Below are 19645 nucleotides of genomic sequence, written 5' to 3'. Positions count from 1 at the left end.
TGGGTGTGACAGTACATTCCAGTAATCTCGGTACTTGGGAGGGAGGGGAAGGAAGATAGCCAAGAGTTCAAGACCAGCTTAGACCTTGTAGCAAGTTCCAAACCAGCCAGGACTATATAGTGAAAGCTTGTCTCAAAAATAAATAAATAGATAATGAGAGAGGCAAAATGATGCAAATCCATGACAGTACGACAACTTGAAGGTCAATACATTTCACAGCCTAGATTAAACTAATACATTCCTTGAATAACATGATAAAGAAAATATTTCAGGGCTTCTCACATTTTTTTTTCTACTCAAGACACATGCCTTTTTGCCTAGGTAAATTTTACACAACCCTACATATAAAGGTATACAAATCAACTATTTAGCGATGATAAATCATTACATTTCTATTTTAAAACAATCTTGGGGACCAGCAGGATGGCTCAGCTTATGAAGGCGTACACTGCCAATTCTGAAGATAGAGTCCCCCAAAACCCACATGGCGGAAGGAAAGAATCAACTCTTGCAAGCTGTCCTCTAACCTCCACATGTGTGCGTGGCACCTGCAAATATTTTTTTTAATTACAAAAATTAAAACAACTATTTGGGGTGTGTGTGTGTGTGTGTGTGTGTGTGTGTGTGTGTGTGTGTTAGCATTTATTACAAGTAAAAGATGAGGGGCTGGAGACCTGGGTCAGTGATTAAGAGCACTTACTGCTCCTACACAGGAACTGAGTTTGGTTCCCAGCATCCTCTTCAAGAAACTCACAATCACCTATAACTCCAGCTCTGGGGCAATCTGACGTCTTCTCCTGGCCTCTGACGGCATTGCATTCACATGCACAAACACACACACATACATAATTTAAAATAAAGATAAATCTTTATTTTTAGCATGGAAGATGAATATGCTTATTTATTTCTGAATAAAGAACTAAATCTTGACTAAATATTTTATTCAAAGGGCATATAGCACCATCAGTGTTTATAAGAGTTGATCGATATTTTTGGCTTTTAGGGCTGAAAATGTACTCGGTTGGTAGAGTGCTTGCCTAGTATACATGAGGTTTGATCCACACCATTGCACAAGCCAGGAATGGTGGTACGTGCTTGTAATCCTAACACTGTGAAAGTAACAGCTCTCAGTCATTCTTAGCTACATAATATGTCTGAGGCTACCTGGGCTACACGAAACTCAATCTCCAATTTTTTTTAAATTTTAAATTGTCAATGCTGAGAACACTAATCTACATAAATATGTACTACAAAATAGCAATGTTTAGGGTCATTTCAAAATGACCCATTTGTTGGAACTTCTGTCCTGATCTCAAGCAAAAATCCATTTAATGTTTCTCTTTGAAACTCAACCAACAACTCAAAGCAATTTGAAAATCAAGCATTCTAACACAGCACCGGGGTGTACTAATTTAATACTTACATGCTGAGGGAGGATGGGAAAATATTAGAAGTCTTTGTTTCCATAGGAAACCACTATGTTTCCACACCAACAGGAAACTGTACAATAAGAACAGTGCAGTTCATAGCACAGCACACAAGTCTCAAGCCTGGCAGTTCTCAGCTGCTGCTGGGTGGTCTGGCCGTGGACAAGCGCCTTAGAGCAAGCACTGTTCGAGACCAAAGCTGAATGAATTTCCACCGTGTGAGTCAGGCAACACTGCCAGAAACACCTGGAATTCATCATGTTCTTTATTTTTAATTAATTTGAGGATGAGGGCAGGCAAGATGGCTCAGTGGGTAAGGGTGCTTGCCACACAAGCCTCATGACCTTAGTACAATCCCCAGAACCCACGAAGTGAGAAGAAAATTCTTGACAGCTCTGTCTCTGTCTTTCTGTCTTTCTGTCTTTCTGTCTCTCTGTCTCTCTGTCTGTCTCTCTCTCTCTCTCTCTCTCTCTCTCTCTCTCTCTCTCTCACTCACACACACACACACACACACACACACACCCTCTGAGCCCCAATATTCTTCTCTGCCACCCCCATTCATGATGTCATGGAAACTTCTTTGTGGCTCAGCTTCTAAACACCACAGCCTGCTTTGGGCTGTGGTAAGGCAGCAAAATCCCGGAAGTTGTTATGATAGGGACTGGAACCAACAGGCAATGAAGCAGAGTGGCTGGGCTGACCCTGCCCACAGGAAACCCACAGGGTTAGAAATGCCAAGGGGCCAGGATGGGAAGCTGTCCCTCGTACTGCCTGTCTGGGTCTGAGGAGAGGAAGCCAGAAGTGAGGGGCCACGGGTGGGCAGAACTCAGCCAAGCTAAGACAACTCTCAATCCATGCTTTGGAAAACACAGGCGCCTGCCGACGGAAGGAAACGTCTTTATTGGTTGATCACAGGGGAAGGCGCCGTTGCTATGGCACTTTGAGAAACCTCCATCTTAAGATTTCTTGTTCCGGGGCCAGTTCCCTCCAAGACGGCTGTACTGGGTATCTTCACGATCTCGAAGAGGCTGAGAGGCAAGATACCGAGTCACATCTGAACTGTTCTCCAGACATCCTCCTCCCTCCATCGCCCCCACCCCTAAGGACTACCCCCCCCCCCCGGACATCTCACAACCCTTACTGGCAGGTCTCTTAGTCCTCACTCCCTCTCCTGTTTTTGCCGCCTCCCTCAGGGCTTACCTGATACAGCTGCTCATTCTTCAGCAGTGCTTGAACCTCAGCAGCTAGAAGCAAGGACAGAAAGTCATTGGGAGCTAGGGAAGGTGAGACATTGAGACCTAGGAACACTGCAGGGGTGGGTAGGTTCAGAAGTCAGTCACATCCTCTCTCACCCTCGGAAGTCTGCATGCGCATCACAGGCATACCTGTTCTTTCAGCACCCTATAGTGAGTCCCTAAGACATTATCAGAGAAACTTCCAGATGATGCCAGCCCTACCACCATCCCACATCTTTCAGCCAGTTTATGAGTTCACACACACACAACACACACACACAAAGGGGGGAGGGAGAGGGAGAAAAAGAGAGAGTCTTTCTGCTAACTAACCCCCAGAAGGCCTTCCGGTCTCATGTCCTGCAAAGCAGTAGACGCCCAAAGCCAGGAGCAGAGTTGCGATGAGGTCAATGAAGATGACACCAGCCATGGTGCCCGAGTCTAGCTCCACACAGTTCTGGCACACTGGTGGGGAGAGGAAGAAGAGAGTGTTCAAGGTCACGGAACCGTCTCTGGTCCTAGAAAGACCCTAGGCTCCTCCCGTTCCAAGACACACTTTAGTGAGACTGTAAAGATCTTGCTACTTCCATCTCCGCCCTTATCCCAAGGAACTGCTGAAGAGAGACATGACACACTTCAGCTTTGTGGGGTTTTAACTGAAGAGTAGACTAAGCCCCTCCCCAGACCATCAGTCACAAGCCAGGCCCTGCTGTTCTGCCTCACTTAAACTCTCCCCCAGTTCTGAAGCACTCCTCACACATCTGGTTCACACCACCACGAGTGCCCTTTGTAAACTGGTTCAGCCCAGTCTGCTTTTAGCCCAATGTTTCCACATGCACAGGGCCAGGGATTTCACCCCAGTGAGTCCAGGAGCACATACTTCGGTAATGGACTTGCACAGAAGACACCACCTTTGCCAGCTGCTCTGTCCCATTACACAGATATATCCCTCGTGGGTCCAGAACGCCTTTGCCCAAGTTGAGTGTTTTATTCTTTGCAAACCATCCTTCCACCGTTCCATCTAGATGCATGACGCTGGTATTGCAGGTCACAAATACTTTGTCCTCATATTCGGTCACTTGTATCTTGAAGGGGCTCCCTGAGGTGGAAGACACTGTAGTCAGAGGCAGCTCTCTGGAGCGTAGGCAGCTTATTGCTCTGCATACTTACAGACCATTTGTGTAGTAAGGGACATGATGCCGAGTGAAAGGGGCAGGAGCAACCAGAGGGAGATTTCAGGAAGTTCTCCAGGGACTCGAGGTTCGTGAGAGATGTGGGGATATAGTCCAAGCAGAAAACAGACTGTCCACAGTAGCTTTGTCAGCCTAGAGTCACCTAAGTAGAGAGTCTAATTGAGGGATCACCTACATTAGATAGGCCTTGCAGACATGTCTATAAGGGATTGTTTTAATTGCCTTAGTTGATGCAGGAGGATCCCAGACCACTGTGGATGGCATCAATCCCTGGCAGGGGATCTGGGCTGGACAAGAAAGTTAACAGTGTAAGAATGAGACAGGAAGGGAGCCAGAAAGAGCGTTCTTCTGCGGTTGCTGCTTTGTGCTGCTGATTGAATTTCTGCCCTGACTTCCCTGAACCATAGGCTGACCTGAAACTATAACCAAATAAATCCTTTCTTCCCTTAAGTTCCTTCTGATCAAAGTGTTTTATTACAACCAGAGAATTCAAACTAGGACATAGATCCTGAGGGATCTGGGAGCAAACGCAAAAACTATGAAGCTGTGTTGATCCAAGAACCTTCCAGAAATTAACTTTAGACACCAGGTAGACTGCTGGGGTCCCCAAGAGACCTGAGATGGCAGAGGATATTCTTAGCCTGGAGACTGTGCCTCTTATACTAGAGACTCCTAATTTCTCTTCCTGGCCAATAACTCTCTCACTGTAACTTCTTGTCCTCGTCTCTGATGTCTCTGTTCCAGTATCTGCCAGAGTAATGAGATGCTCACTATAAAAGAGTTTTCCAGAGCCAAATACCCCTGTGGCAGAGAGGAGCTGTAATGAATTACCAGCCCAGTGATTCAGATTTCCCAGAGTAAATCCTATGTAAGAAGATTCGTTGGGAGCATAGCCCAATGGTAAAGACATATGAAATGCCCTAGATTTGATCTCCAGCACTGCATATATACATATATACATATATATGCATGTATGTATATGTACATATGTGTGTATATATGTGTGTATGTGTATATATATGTATATGTGTGTATATGTATGTATATGTGTGTATATATATATATATATATATATATATATACAGTGACTTGCATCTGGAATCTCATAACTTGGAAGGCTGAGACAGGAGAAGACCTGAGATAGCAAAACCAACCTAGGCTACGTAATGAGTTCCAAGACAACCTGGGCTATGGTGTGGGTGAGATTCCCATCTCAAAAAAAAAAAAAAAAAGTAGTTCAGTAATTCTGTCAGAGCAGAGGCATCTGGGACACAGATACTGTCACCAGAAATAACCTGAGGAGTTTCTTTAATCTTTGAGGAAACTTAACTCAAGTAAAACCCAATCTCCTTGAACAGAAAACTTTAAGATGAACCGGGTTTATCTTAATATATTTATATTATATTAATACAAGGATATTTTAAAGTAGATTTTAAGCATGAGTGTTAAGAAAGACACTCCAGGATGGCTTCCCAGAAAGAGATGCACCATCTATCTACTTTACAACAGCTGAATACACTGCTTGGGTGGGTCTTGAAGTTCTTGTCCCCAGAGTTGTTAAGAAACCTAAATGAGTTCACAGAATAGTATGGGCATCAAACAGAATTACAATGGATGGAACAAATGTTTAGAGTTGGGTATGCCAGATGCAGGAGCTCTTCACAGCAAACAAAGAAAGTAGTCGTATTTATGAGGCTCTTAGAGAATGTTCTAGAGAGGAATGAGGCCCTGCCCAAGGTCATACACAGTCCAGCCTTAAGCCTGACTTGTTGCTATTTTAAATAGCAGCATAGTAAAATACCCGTATCAGAAAAGAGCAGCTTGTAGACAACTTATACAGAGAACATTAATTGTGCTGAAATTCTCAAACCCTAGCTAGTTTCTGGGTTGAGCGGTTCCTGTCCCTCCTGTGCCCCTATAATTTTTACTGTCTTTGCCATGCTTGCTTAAGGAGAAAGGGCCACCAATATGTATCAAATCTGCTCCTGAGGCTCTAAGTACATCAAGTCTGGTGGGAGAGGTGAAAGGCTGTGGGCACAGTGAGCCTTCCCAGCCCAGAGGGCACTGCCATGCCTTATGTCTACAGCCAGCCTTCCCTGGAGTCTGTGTGTCTCTGAGCTTCATTACTTAGTTACTGATCTGAACAAAAGAGCACCCTCCAGAAAACTCCAAAATGGCTGCCCCTGCCTCTGAAGCAGGAACATATATGAGCATGCTGGAGAAGAGAGGTGTATGTAATTCTTCTCCTCTTAAAGTCCCGTCTTCTTTGGAGTTACGTCCAGTAGAAATCTCTGGTGGCCAGGACAGCTCTTAGAGTAACCATTTGACCCAGTTTTCCTGGGACGGCTGAGCTCTGAGATGTGAGCTTCGCAGTGTTATTTTGGAGTTTGTTTGGTTTGGGTTTTTTGCACTCCTTGAGTCCTACCCCCGTGTTATCTACCCAGCCTGCTTTTCTGTTTTAAAAGCAAACAAACTGAGAAAGAGTTGGCACTTAGGACTTACAGACTTTAATATAACATACCCTCTGCCTGTCCTTCCCATTCAGCTAAAGCTAACTTTTCTCTTAAAGATCGCTTCTAAATTCTGAGCCGAGCCGTGGCTCCGGGTGGTCACATGACCAAGAATCCTACTCCAAGAGGCCATTTGCCTTAGACGATGCAATGGGTATAACTTCATTACTAGTTTTAGGCCTAGGGACATACAATATGGAACCATTTCCTACAAATGTCTGGTCCAAGGAGTTTGGGGACACCATCACGACCAATGTGAGCCTTGACTAGAGCAGGTCAAAGCCGAATGCTTGTTTCCTATGCCCTAGCCTTGCCCTTTTATCTTCCCCAGCTTGGTAAACGAGATGCACTATCCAGTGGACTTCTCCCAGTGACAATGCCCCTCACGGGTCCATCCTCCACACAGCTGAAGAGGCCTCCCTTACCTTGGGGGAGAACAGCAATCAGTATCAGACTAGCCAGAATCCCGCTGTGTTCCATCTTCCAGAGGGAATCATGCAACAAATAGAGGCAAGCCACAGGATGATCAGCCAGGGTTAGCACTATCCTCCGCCAACAGACTCATGGGTATTCAGAAAAAGGAAGAGTGGGGGAGGAACTAGAAGAAATCTGCCTCTCTACCTTCTGCCTTTGATGGTGTAAGACTGTCAAAGCAACAGTGGGCTAGGTGTGGGGTAAAACACAAACAGGTGCAAACTGCTCTTTCTGAAGCAAAGATTTTGGGATGATTGATACAAAGCAGAGACTATGAGGAAAGTTTGTTCAGAATTCTAGGAAGTGTAAGGGAATTTAGAATAGCCTTTCCTGGTAACAAAAAACAAATAGCAATAGTCACTGGTAACAAACAAAGAAGATTTTGGGCTTCCTATGAACAATACAACTACATTTACTCACAAACAAGGAAGTGCCACCTCTTTAGATCCACTGAGAGAAACTATTACACAAGCCACATTAGCAGATCCTCTTGTTTCTGATCAGTCTCAGGACCCTTCACAGGACACTCTGGGACACCACATCAAGCTGCTTCTAGCCAGTGGGAAGATGGACTTGAGAAGCCCTCATCCAGACATCGGAATCCTAGGTCCAGCACATAGTACCCATGCATGGAGTGTCTCAGAGCTTGTCTCCCTCAGCATCACTCTAAGGATTGGGGGAGGAGTGTTTGCATCATGCCAGCCACATTAAGCCATCTCAGTATGAGAGTCTTCTTAACAATATAATCAATCCACTCATTTGTAGAATCGATCCTCCCCAGGAGACAATAGACTTTTCTACCATGTGCTGTGGGGATCTAACTTTCCACACTGCTATAATCAGAAGGTCATCTGTCTGGGGACAAAATTATCCTTTGTGCCTGGAATCACATAGGAATTCTGTGAATTTCTGTTATGCATTGACTGGCTAAAGGAGACAATAGCCTGAGACCCTGGAACTAGCCCAGGGTCATACACCAAGAAATAAGCTAGTTGTCCCGTTGGGATGTTCTCTTCTAGGTGGGTACCACTTAGATGTTCTCAAAAGAACAGTGTCAAAAATCTCTTAAGGAAGGTCTACTCTAAGATGCTTTTCCATTCAGAACTCCAGTCTCATACATGGAAAAGTTCTGCCTAAACCCATGAGTTCTGGGATCAAGTGACAAACAAGTCCAGACCTAGCCAGAAGAACAGGCAGGAACATTCATCACTGTCATCGAGAAAAAGGCTCAGTGGAGTCTTCAACCTATTGCGCATAGAGGTTCTAGTGGTAAAGGGGTTTCCAAGTGGGAATCTAGAACCTCATCCCCTGCCACCTGCTATCCTGCAAGCCTTAACAACAACAAAAGAGAAAACGAGATAAGTCAGAGCATCAACACCCCTGCTGGGGCCCCTGCTGCCCACACTCTACAGGAGAGGGCGGAGACACCTGGTATTGCCTCTACTCAGAGTCCCAGCTCAATGCATGCTGGGTGGAGCCAGGCCAGCTGCTGCACAGGCTGTCTGGGTGGCTGGGTGGCTGGGTGGCTAAGGGACTCTCAATACTTCTACTGGAGAAGCAAAGAGACTGACATGGAGCAGAGGAAGGGTCTGGCTGGCCTCTTCCTGGTGATCTCTCTTCTTCAAGGTAAGAGTTTACTTGAGTCTCTGACCACACTGGGAAGGCTCATGAGAAGAAGCTGTGAGCAGGGAGGCAGAGTTATTGGAATCCTTACCAACCTTGAGCTATCGTCACCTGTCATCTTAGAATTCAAAGAAGGAGAGGCAAAAGTGAAGCCTCCACCAGCTCTGTGCTGGGAAGAACCACGGGTCCAGAGGGCTAAACTGGCTGGAGAGAGGATTTCATTGCCGCCATCTTAGGCTTGAAAGCATCTGAAAAGAGCTGGTGCAGCTGGAGTAACGGCTCAGGCATGAGTTTGCTATGCAAGAGTTCAGTCGCCAGAACCTACTGCAAATGAGGGTGTGTGGCACATTTTTATCGTCTCAGTGGTAGGAAGGCAGAGGCTGATGATGGGTTCCTGAGCTTTCTTGTAGGCCTGCCAGCCACGAGAAATCACCACATTCAAGTCATTTGGACACCATGCTCACACACACACACACACACACACACACACATATGCATGCACACACACACAGCCCAGATAAGAAAATTGGGAGAAAAGGGTGTTGTATACAGTGGACCTATGGGACATTTGTCTCCAAAGCTGCTTAGCTGCTCAACAAGCTGTGTAAGATCCAGATATCTGAGACTCCAGGGTAAAAAGATGAACAAAGACCTTCTGTTCTCAAGAGTCCGGAGTCTGGAGAGGTCAGTTTCAATGCTGACATACTGGGTACAGATGCAGCATAGGAAGGCCTGTTTGACATATCCAACAGGAAGGAGGAGAACTAGGCTGACACCTGGGTACCCTGGGAGAAGCCAAAGTCAAGAAAATTCTTTTGTGCATTAGTTTGTCTGTTTCGAGTTTGAGTATGAAGGTGTATGTGCATGCCACGGTGCGTATGTGGAGGACAGAGGACAACCTGAAGAAACTGGTTCTCTCCTTCCATTATGTGGGGCCCATCATCAAACTCAGGTCACAAGGCTTGGCAGCAAGCACATTTACCTACAGAGTCATCACAGTGTTCTTCCCTCCCCTCCTTCCTAACAGGCTCTGACTGTATAGCCCAGGTTGGCCTCCAACTCATGGGCAATCCATTTGCCTGAGCCTCCAAGTACTGGTGTTATAGGCATAAGCCACTGCACCCAACTAAAGGCAAATTCTTGAAACTACAAAACTATTTTGTGATGCGTCGGGAACAAGGAGCTGAGAAGGACTGAGAGTGTGAATGAGAATGAAACTGAGAATGTTTGCTGGGTATGCAAGCATCTAAACTCAGTACTCTGGAGATGGAAGCAGGAAGATTAGGAGTTCCAGAGCAACCTGGGCTGTATACCAAATTCTAGCAGCTTAGATTATATGAAACCCTGCCTCAAAACAACAACAATAACAACAACAAAAACAGGATATAAAATGTTGAATATAATCCACTAAGATAAGAATATATTTAAATTTTACATTTGTGGAACATGGTAAGCCAAAGCCCACGGGTGATTAGGACAGTTTCAGTGGCGTGGTGTGAGTGGATGCCAGACATGGGGAAAAGAAACATGAAGGGTGAGTGGGAAGCATTGAGGGAGAGGCAGAAGAGATGGGGTAAGAGAGAACTAGAGTATAAGAACTTTAAAAATGGGTGAACATGTTCTTTAGCTAAAGGAGACAGCAATACATAGAACAAAGATCTGATCTGGAGTAGATGCTGGAAAGAGAGCTAGGGGCAGAGTCAAGAGAGGAAGGCAACATCACCTTAACATAACAGAAAGCAGGGTCAGGGGCTCTCGCCATGGACAGGCTTGTAATCAGACAGGAATTGGAAGGACAGGACCACAACAGCACCTCTGCTTTCAAAACAGGATGGGGAGAGGCAGGAGCCTAAGAAACTACACAGGTGACAGTCAGATGGGAGACTTGAACAAGATGGCAAGAGTGGGGAAGTCTCTGAGAGAAAATGGAGAAAGCTAGACAGCACATGCTAGAGGGCAATACTGAAAGCCAGTGGGAGGCATCTGGAAACAGCACCAGGTTTGAGCAACAGAAAAGCCAGAGTCTGGAGTAAGTTGTGAGCACTTGAACACGACTGCCCTCCGAGCTCAGTCCCCACGCCAGGCAATGGGATATTTGACCACCTGGGCTCTTGAGTCTCAAGAGACCACACTCAGATATCCAAACATCAACAATGTTGCCACTGCCGCTTCTTTTCCTATTGACTCTAAGGAGAACTAAGTGTCTCCTGTTCTTTTAGACGACAGCCAGGTGATTAGAGATAAGGGACAGTAAAAGTAATCTGTTTTAGGAACAGAAAGATGGCTCAGCATTTAAGAGCACCAGCTGCTTTTGCAGAAGACCCAAGTTCAAGTCCTAGCACCCACAAGGTGACTCACAATTGTCTGTAACTCCATTTGCAGGAGATTGGGATGCTCTCTTCTGGCTTTTACAGGTACCGGGCATGCACACAATACATATATACACGTGCAAGCTCTCATACATAAAAGAATTTGTTTTGGTCTTGGTTTTTTTGAGGGTTTCTTTGTGTAGCCCTGGCCATCCTGGAACTAGCTCTTAGACCAGGCTGACCTCAAACTCACAGAGATCATCCCAGGTGCTGGGATTAAAGACATGCATTCCTACCACCAGGCTCATGTAAAATAAATCTTTAAAATAATAATGATTTAACTGTTAGTTGTGACCATTTACCCATTCACTTCTGTAACCATTCATCTGGCAAATTAAGCTCTTCCCAGGTTCTAGGCACTGGACTGCTGTTATCCGTGAACAGCATCAGCCTGCAGACATTTTAAACTAATACCTCCAACTACTTCTATCAGACTGGGACTAATGACTAGCTCCCCCATCACTAACAGCTAGCCACACCACTTCCCTATCCTCTTCCAAATCTGTGTCTTTAATTAGATATATTTTTTTCAAGACAGGGTTTCTCTGTATAGCCCTGGCTGTCCTGGAACTCACTTTGTAGATGAGGCTGGCCTCGAATGCAGAAATCTGCCTGCCTCTGCCTCCCGAGTGCTGGGATTAAAGGTGTACGCCACCACTGCCTGGGGTTAATTAGATCTTTTTTCCCCCTACCCAAACTGCCTTTCCCAATCTGGCAAGCTTTTATTTGTTCTTCAAAGATAGCCAAATGTCGTTTTCTCTACTAAGCTATTTTCGTGGGCAGAGTCAACTATTCTCTTCTCCTCTCCTCCCTCCTCCCCGCTCCTTCTCTCTCTCTCTCTCTCTCTCTCTCTCTCTCTCTCTCTCTCTCTCTCTCTCTCTCTCTCTCCTCCCTCCCTCTTATTTCTTGTATCCTGGCTATCCTGAAACTCAATATGTAGACAAAGCTGACCATGAACTTTCAGAGGTCTGCATACCTTTCTTCCCAAGTGTTGGGGCCAAAGGTGTGCACCACCATGATCAGCCTCTCTTTCATATTTATGAGTTTTATTAAATTTGTAAGACAGCCATCTCAAGATCTCCTCCATAGACAGTTTACCTCCTGATGATCTAGCCTTAGTTATATCTTACAACCCATACAACTATCACCATAGCAAAAAGGCACAACACTACATTCCGTATGGGGAGGGATAGCCATATTGGAATTGCTTCTGTAATGTTCCCATCCTCAGATGGCCCAACATCAGTTGCATACCTTGCTACCCAAAGCAACAGCCATGAAACTGTTCCTCCCAAGCCCTATGAGTCTATTATGTCCATGTTTAAGCACCAATGTGTTATGCTAACTTTTCCTGGAGAGGTGAGAGCATCTATTCACTTCAGGTAGGCCACTGATACAGATCGAAATAATAATTCCACCGAAGTCCAGCTTAGTGAATCAATGAATTTAGTTGTCTTATTTACAGAAAAGGGGTGAGGGGTTAGTTGCAGGAATGTGGGTAGTCTCAAAATAGCTGTATCACTGCAGAGTCTCACCCTATTACAGATGACAAGTTATAAAGGCTGCATTGTGGCGTCTTCTATTATCTTTCATATGCATTTGTGTGAGCACCAGGGTTAATAGCAGCTTCAAAATCCAAATCCTCCAGGTGGTTCTCAACCTATGGGTTGTAAGCCCTTTGGGGGTCAAACAACCCTTTCAAAGGGATCACTTATCAAATATTCTGAATTTTATGGTTCAGGGTCACCACAACATAAAGAACTGTATTAAAGGATCACAGCATTAGGAAGGTTGAGGACCACTGATCTCGATAACTTGACTAGCCCCATTCCAAACCACCTCCTTAGCATAAAGTCGGGGTAGCCAAGAGTCTACTATGAACAGCAAAGCTACATTCATCCCTCATGAAATCCCAAAGGACTAGAGACTCCTACCCAAAGGGTTAGGGAGATGCTAAGTGTTTAAAACACATACTGCTCTCGCAGAGGACCAGAGTTTGGTTACTTTGAAAAGGAGGTGGTGTAGACCAGCATCTACACCAGGCAACTCCAGCTCCAGGGGATCTTATGCCTCTGGCATCACAAGCAGCTGAACTCTCATGCACATGTGGACTTGTTCTGATGTCTATGCACATATACACACAACTAAAAACAGGATAAATCTTAAGAAAGAGAGGAAGGAAGGAAGGAAGGAAGGAAGGAAGGAAGGAAGGAAGGAAGGAAGGAAGGAAGGAAGGAATAGAGTGAGGGAGGGAGGAAGAGAGGGAGGGAGAGAAAGATGGAGAGAGGGAAGGAGGGAGGAAGGAGGGAAGGAAGGAAGGAAGGAGGGAGGGAAGGAAGGAAGGAAGGAAGGAAGGAAGGAGGAAGGAAGGAAGGAAGGAAGGAAGGAAGGAAGGAAGGAAGGAAGGAAGAAAGGAAGGAAGGAAGCCCCACCCAGAAAAGTAGGACAAAGATCATAGTCATATTTATTTCACTTTGGTAGTTTGGACTCCATCCAGGAGAGAAACACAGACACAGCCATTGCCTTGGCCATCATCTCTCTCCATCTTGACCTCACGTGATCATGAAAATACCTTGGCCCATCAGAACCAGTCCATGCCCGGCTGATCCTTTCTCTTTCTGTTTTCCAGGCACTGTAGCCCAGACAAATAAAGGTAAGAGAGATGGTTTCTTTCTATTCTCAAATTCTGAGTAACTCCACAGAAGTATGGAGACCCACAACGGTGGTCTCAGGGGCGGAGGAGCTGGCCCTCAGGTGTTAGGAGCACTTCCTACTCTTCTAGAGGACCTAAGTTCAGTTTCTAGCACCCACATAGGATGGCTCACAACTGTCTGTTACTCCAACTCTAGAATATCCAACACCCTCTTCTGTCCTCTGTGAGTACCTGTACATATGTTACACACACACACACACACACACACACCACACACACACATTCATTTTTGTAAAAAAAAAAAAAAAGCAATAGTCTCATGATTTAGAAAGGGAACAATTTTGAAAAGATGAGGTAGTAAGAGGTGAAGAGCTGACATTTCCATTATCAACCAAACCAATGTCCTACTAGGATCCATTCAGGGCAGCTTTCCTAGACCTAAGCAATGAATTATCTGGTTCTTGCAGTAGAAACAGGACCCTAGGAATGAGGCATGTCTCAAAATATGACTGAACCTGCAGCATTAGCATCATCCAGGAACACATTAATAACAGATCTCATTCCCCAGGATTACTAAATAAGACCTGAAATTCTAACATGATTTGTGATTTGCGTGCGCATTAACAGCTGGAGAAGCCAACAGTGATGGCGCATAATCCCATCACTTTAATCCCAGCACTGGGAGGCAGTGGCAGGAGGATCTCTGTGAGTTCAAGGCCAGCCTGGTCTACAAAGTGAGTTCCAGGACAGCCAGAGCTATACAGAGAAACCCTGTCTTTAAAAAGGTGGGGAGGGGGAAACAGTGTCCTGATGATTACAAAGACCTGTAACAGAGCCACGCCTTTTCCCTTTTCAGCAAAGAATTTGGTACAAGTGGATGGCAGCCGAGGAGACGGTTCTGTACTTCTGACTTGTGGCTTGACTGACAAGACTATCAAGTGGCTTAAAGACGGGAGCATAATAAGTCCTCTAAATGCAACTAAAAACACATGGAATCTGGGCAACAATGCCAAAGACCCTCGAGGCACGTATCAGTGTCAAGGAGCAAAGGAGACATCAAACCCCCTGCAAGTGTATTACAGAAGTATGTAACCTCTTCACTGTGTCTGTTGGGAATCCAGGCGTACTTGCTGTTCTGGTGGGCTTACCATCCAGGACGAGGTGGGAATTGATGCTAAGCAGTTTGTGGGAAGAGTAGCTAGACCTCTTCATCTGGGGCTACTGTGGTTTAACTCAACATGTCTAAAGCTTCCGGAGGAATCACATCCCTGTACAACCTGCTTAACCTTCGGGTGCACCTCATGGATAAGAGCAGTTCAGTAGATAAATCAGTTAGGAGGAGGGGACCCGGGGTTGATAGGAAGCATAGAGGAGAGCAGAGCTATAGAAAGTGGAGACCAGGTCTCCCTTCTTCACCTAGTTCCTGAATGTAGGACTGTTTAGACTTCCCGGGACTTCCCAAAGATGAGAATGGGAGGGAGGAACCTGCTGCCCAGAAGAGAAACATTAGTGCTGAGGGACGGGGGACAGGGGTGGGGGGAGAAAAACATGCAAGAATGCCTTCCATCCTGAAAGAGGTTTGTCCCTGCCTGTGCCTCGTTCCCCACAGTGTGTGAAAACTGCATTGAGCTAAACATAGGCACCATATCCGGCTTTATCTTCGCTGAGGTCATCAGCATCTTCTTCCTTGCTCTTGGTGTATATCTCATTGCGGGACAGGATGGAGTTCGCCAGTCAAGAGGTAAAAGAATCCAGATGTGGTGGTTCTTGCAAGGCAATAGAGCAATACCCTGTCTTAAAATGAAATTTGTAAAGGGCTAGGGCCTGGAGATATAATTCAGTTAGTAAAGTGCTTTCTCAGTTTGCAAAATGCCTAAGGTTCAGCGCCTCAAAACCACATAAACTAGATGTGGCAGCATATGCCCACAGTCTCAACCCTCACGACAAGGGAGCTGGAGAATCAGAAATTCAAGGTTATCTTCAGCTACATGCAGAGTTTGAGGCCAGCCTGGTCTACATAAGAGCCTGTCTGAAGAAGCGGAGGAAAGAGCTGGAGCTGCGACTTCACTAGAAGAACACCTGCTTAGCTTGCCTGAGCTCTGGATTCCGTCCCTAGCATTGAATACATCTGGGCATGGTGTCACAACCCTGGGATCCCAGGATTTGAGAGGTAGAGACTGGAAGATTCGAAGCTCAAGGTCATACAAGAGGACAAGCAGTGAGTTCAAAGTCAGACTAGGCTACATGAGAACCTGTCTCCATAAACAAACAGAGAAACAAATATGCTAAGGATATAGCTCAGTGTTACATGGCATATGTGTGAAGCCCTGAGATCACGTCTATGTACTGGAAAATACACGAAGTAGAAGAATGTCCTTAGCTAAGAGATAGGACCAACTAAAACCTTTGCCTTCTTTCTTATCAAAATAGAGCCAGTGAGGAGACTGAGTTGGTGTATATTGCTAATGCAAATTATTGATGATTCTGTGTCTCTGCGGGACAGGAAAGAAAGACATTTCTTATTATCCCAGCATATTTGCCTGGCCTAAAATATGGCCTCTTTTTCTTTTTCTTTTTCCTTTTTTTCTTCTTTTTCTTTTTCTTTTTTCTTTGTTTTCTTCTTTTTCTTCTTCTTTTTTCATTTTTCTTCCTTTTCTTTTTCTTTTTTCTTTTTCTTCTTCTTTTTCTTTTTCTTTTCCTTTCCCTTTTTCTTTTCATTTTCTGTTGCTGCTGTTATTTTGTTGAGACAGGATCTCATAAGATAGGCCTGGCTGAAACAATTGTATATCTTAGGCTGACTCAAATCTGTGGTGTTCCTCCCAAGGACTGAGATTACAGGCATGGGTTACCATGGTCTTCCTCCCTGTCTATCTGTATGTGTGTGTGTGTCTGTGTGTCTGTGTGTGTATGTGTGTTTGTATATAACATATATAAAACATATAAACACATATAAAACATATATATGTGTATATATGTATATACATATATATATGTGTGTTTTAATGCTATGTTGAAGACAGGCATCATGGCACACACCTTTTATCCCAACACTCCAGAGGCAGGGGCAGGGGAATTTCTGAGAGTTTAAGGCCAGTGTTGTCTATATATCAAGTTCCAGCCCATATCAGTGTTACATAGTGAGACCCTGTCTCAAAAAAACAAACTTCTTTATTGAAGGCAGCCCACAATCCTAACACTCAGGCTCATATCTGCAATCCTAGCACCTGGGAAACTGAGTCAGGAGGATTACTTTAATTTTGAGGCTAACCCTTTCTACAGAGAGAGCTCCAGGTCAACCAGACCTACATTGTGGGGTCCTGTTTCCCCCCCCCAAAAAAGAAGAAAGTAAAACATTCATTAAAAAGAGAGGGGGAGTTTCATGTAGCTGAAGATGACCTCAAGCTTCCAGTTCATGAGCTATAACACTTGGTATATATGCAGTGTTGGGCATCAAACTCATGACCTCACACATGATAAACACTAAACCAATTGATTTACACCTCCAGTCCCTTAGGAAGAAGCCTTTTTATTGAAGTAAAACCTACATATACAAAAGTGAACCAGAAGAACACAGCTAAAAAAAAATTAACAAAGCAAAATATTCATGGATCTGACACTCAGTTTAAGATCCAGAATACTACCAACACCATAGATGGCCCACTGATGGTCACTTCCAGTCACCACCTGTCCCCAAGAAGAAGCACTGTCCTGACTTCTGACCACAGAGATGTTTTTGCTTGGTTCTTATTTTGCAGAAGTAGACTTTTGCAATACATATTCTTGTGTGTAGTTTCTTTTGACTTTTGGAAGTGGTCTGTATTCTTGTGCTCAGAGGATCCTTATACTACTTAGAATTCTATTGTGTGAAAAATTCAATTTATTATCATTCTGTCTTAGAATATATATTTTGTCTGTTTTCTTTTTGTGTGCGTGTGTGCAGCTTCAGACAAGCAGACTCTGTTGCAAAATGAACAGCTGTACCAGGTAAGGAATTGGGGATGAGAAAAAGAACGCTGTAGTCAGTTGATTTGAGGTGGACCTTTGGGATTAGAGGCAAGTTATTTGGAGAGCTGCTGTAGTGAGAAAGAACTACTTAAGGCACGCCGCACAATGCAATGGCTGCTGTGTGGGATTGCCTGGGAGAGAGGAAGACTAAGAGACAGGAATGAGGATCTCCAGGGGGAAAAAGCTGAGGAACGCACTGACTGAGAGAACCACTCGAAGAAACGCCATGTGGTTTCCCTCTCCTCGTTCTTTTTTTGGCTCCTGGGGCTGTGAAGCAGCCATTCTAGGGTTTTGTTCATAAAAATATTCAGTGACTATATTCATTATATATAATAATATATTATATATTATAGAATAATATTCAATATAGAATAATAATATTATAGAATAATATTCAATATGTAATAATGCACAATGACATTAATTAATGACAGAACAATAAGTTGATGCTGCTATTGTCCTCTTCAGCCCCTCAAGGACCGGGAATATGACCAGTACAGCCATCTCCAAGGAAACCAACTGAGGAAGAAGTGAACTCAGCAGGACTCAGGGTACGTGTGATCCTCACCGCTGATCCTGGGCAGTGCCCCTGCAGGCTCTGCATCGCTGATCCCCTGCGGGCTCCACATGCTTCCTAGCTGCTGCCAAACCTCTTCTTCCAATAGGGATGAAAAGGGGCAGGGAGTTGACTGTGGAGTCTCTTTTTTAAAGACACTGGTACCAGGACTGACTGTCTCGACCTAAGAATGCACGGGTGCTGTGTGCATCTGTGGGTCCTCTGAGAGCAGGGCCTCAAGCCCACAGATGCTGAGCATTGTTCTTAACTTCATTAAGTTCTCTCAAACATCCACAGATTTTCTTTGTGATGAAGGACTGTCCTGCCCATTATAGCAATGTCCTTGGCCATTATCTACCTGATGGCACTGGTACTCACTCCCCCGCCCCCAGTGTGATAAACAAAAATGTGTTAGACACTACCTAATGTCTAAGGCAGAATGGCCATTAAGAACCAAAGACCGAAACGTAGGTGTGGTGGAACACACCTTTAATTACAGTCCTCTGAAAGCAGAGTTCTGTGAGTTCCTGGCTAGCTTGGTCTAGTAGAAAGTTCCAGTCTCTCCCCACACTCCCCCCTCAAAAAAAAAAGTTCAGGGAGGGAAGGAGAGGGAGAGAGAAAACTAAAACTAAAAACCTTTATTAACTTTTTAATCAACCAATCAGAATTTCTGATTCTGTCAGTTCATCCCAAGTTTCAGTTAGGAAGACAGAATTGAGAACGTTAATGAGCTTTCTGACCAGTTGCAAATTTTCTTTCTCGTTCTAGGTGTCCCCCCTTCTATCCAGCACCCAGAATCAAAACAATGCATTTTGGAGAGAGCCCAGTAGAGAGATTTTCAACCCTACAGGTAGACTGCAAGCAGAGAGGAAGAACTGTCAAAGAAATTTTGGTCTTTTTTTTTTTTTTTTCAAAATAAAATAAAAGCTTGGAGGAGCCAGTGGTATGACTCAGAAGTGGAGCACTTGTCAACCTTGTTTGGGGTTCTCAGCACCCCACCCCCAGACCCCCCAAAAAAATTCAGTGAAGGAAAACAAGCACAGTGTGGTGTTTGCAGAGTGCCCCCTACTGGGAAAATTGTAAATGACAAAATTAAAAGATCAAGTATAACCTACCTCTCTATCCAAATAGACATTTCTTTTTTTAATGTTTGCTGGGTTCTTACGCAGGTCATAATTCAGTGGGCCAGTGCAGCAGTGAGGTGGCACATCAAGAAAAAGTATCTGCCACACAAATGTGACAACCTGAGCCCAATCCCCTGAGAAGCAGAAAAAGAGAACCCACTCCACCATGTTGTTCTCTTACCTCCACATACACTTGAAGAATATGCACACCCCATGCATACGCATCACACACACACTATAGTAATAACAATAAGTAAAAGCATAACAATGATAATAATAACAACAACTACTACTACTCAGTGAATCACATATGCAGTGAAAGGTCTCCTTCCACCGGAGTGTCCAGCCACAGAGTAGCCTTCCCCACAGGCAAGTGAGCTTCTTACATATGTTCTTAGGTGTATACTAAGCATATAAGAAAAGTTCTCAAGTACACTTTATTCTCCTTTCCCCTATGTCTCACACTATGATATAACACT

The 19645-nt window shown here is 44.6% G+C and overlaps 2 protein-coding genes across 3 annotated transcripts; one reads left to right on the top strand and one right to left on the bottom strand.

The window, feature by feature from the left end:
* Window positions 1–1675: 1675 nt before the first annotated feature.
* On the bottom strand, window positions 1676–6959 carry Cd3d (CD3 antigen, delta polypeptide). 2 transcript variants are annotated; one of them, XM_006509965.1, is made up of 6 exons: window positions 6788–6959; window positions 3830–3994; window positions 3540–3758; window positions 2993–3124; window positions 2628–2671; window positions 2305–2455 (listed from the first exon to the last, which is right to left on the bottom strand). In XM_006509965.1, the coding sequence occupies exons 1-6, from the start codon at window positions 6840–6842 to the stop codon at window positions 2384–2386; spliced, it is 687 nt and encodes a 228-aa protein (XP_006510028.1). In that variant the 5' UTR covers window positions 6843–6959; the 3' UTR covers window positions 2305–2383. The 2 variants fall into 2 exon arrangements, with proteins under 2 accessions (NP_038515.3, XP_006510028.1); NM_013487.3 differs by lacking the exon at window positions 3830–3994 and having other exon boundaries at window positions 1676–2455; window positions 6788–6942.
* Window positions 6960–8296: 1337 nt separating this feature from the next.
* Cd3g (CD3 antigen, gamma polypeptide) lies at window positions 8297–19156 on the top strand. The gene is made up of 7 exons (NM_009850.2): window positions 8297–8462; window positions 13458–13481; window positions 14338–14565; window positions 15091–15222; window positions 17422–17465; window positions 17955–18037; window positions 18811–19156. The coding sequence occupies exons 1-6, from the start codon at window positions 8408–8410 to the stop codon at window positions 18018–18020; spliced, it is 549 nt and encodes a 182-aa protein (NP_033980.1). The 5' UTR covers window positions 8297–8407; the 3' UTR covers window positions 18021–18037; window positions 18811–19156.
* Window positions 19157–19645: the final 489 nt, after the last annotated feature.

This window comes from Mus musculus, chromosome 9 (genome assembly GCF_000001635.26).
Source record: "Mus musculus strain C57BL/6J chromosome 9, GRCm38.p6 C57BL/6J".
NCBI classification, from domain to species: Eukaryota; Metazoa; Chordata; class Mammalia; order Rodentia; family Muridae; genus Mus; species Mus musculus.
This window is presented reverse-complemented; position numbering and strand designations above follow the sequence as displayed.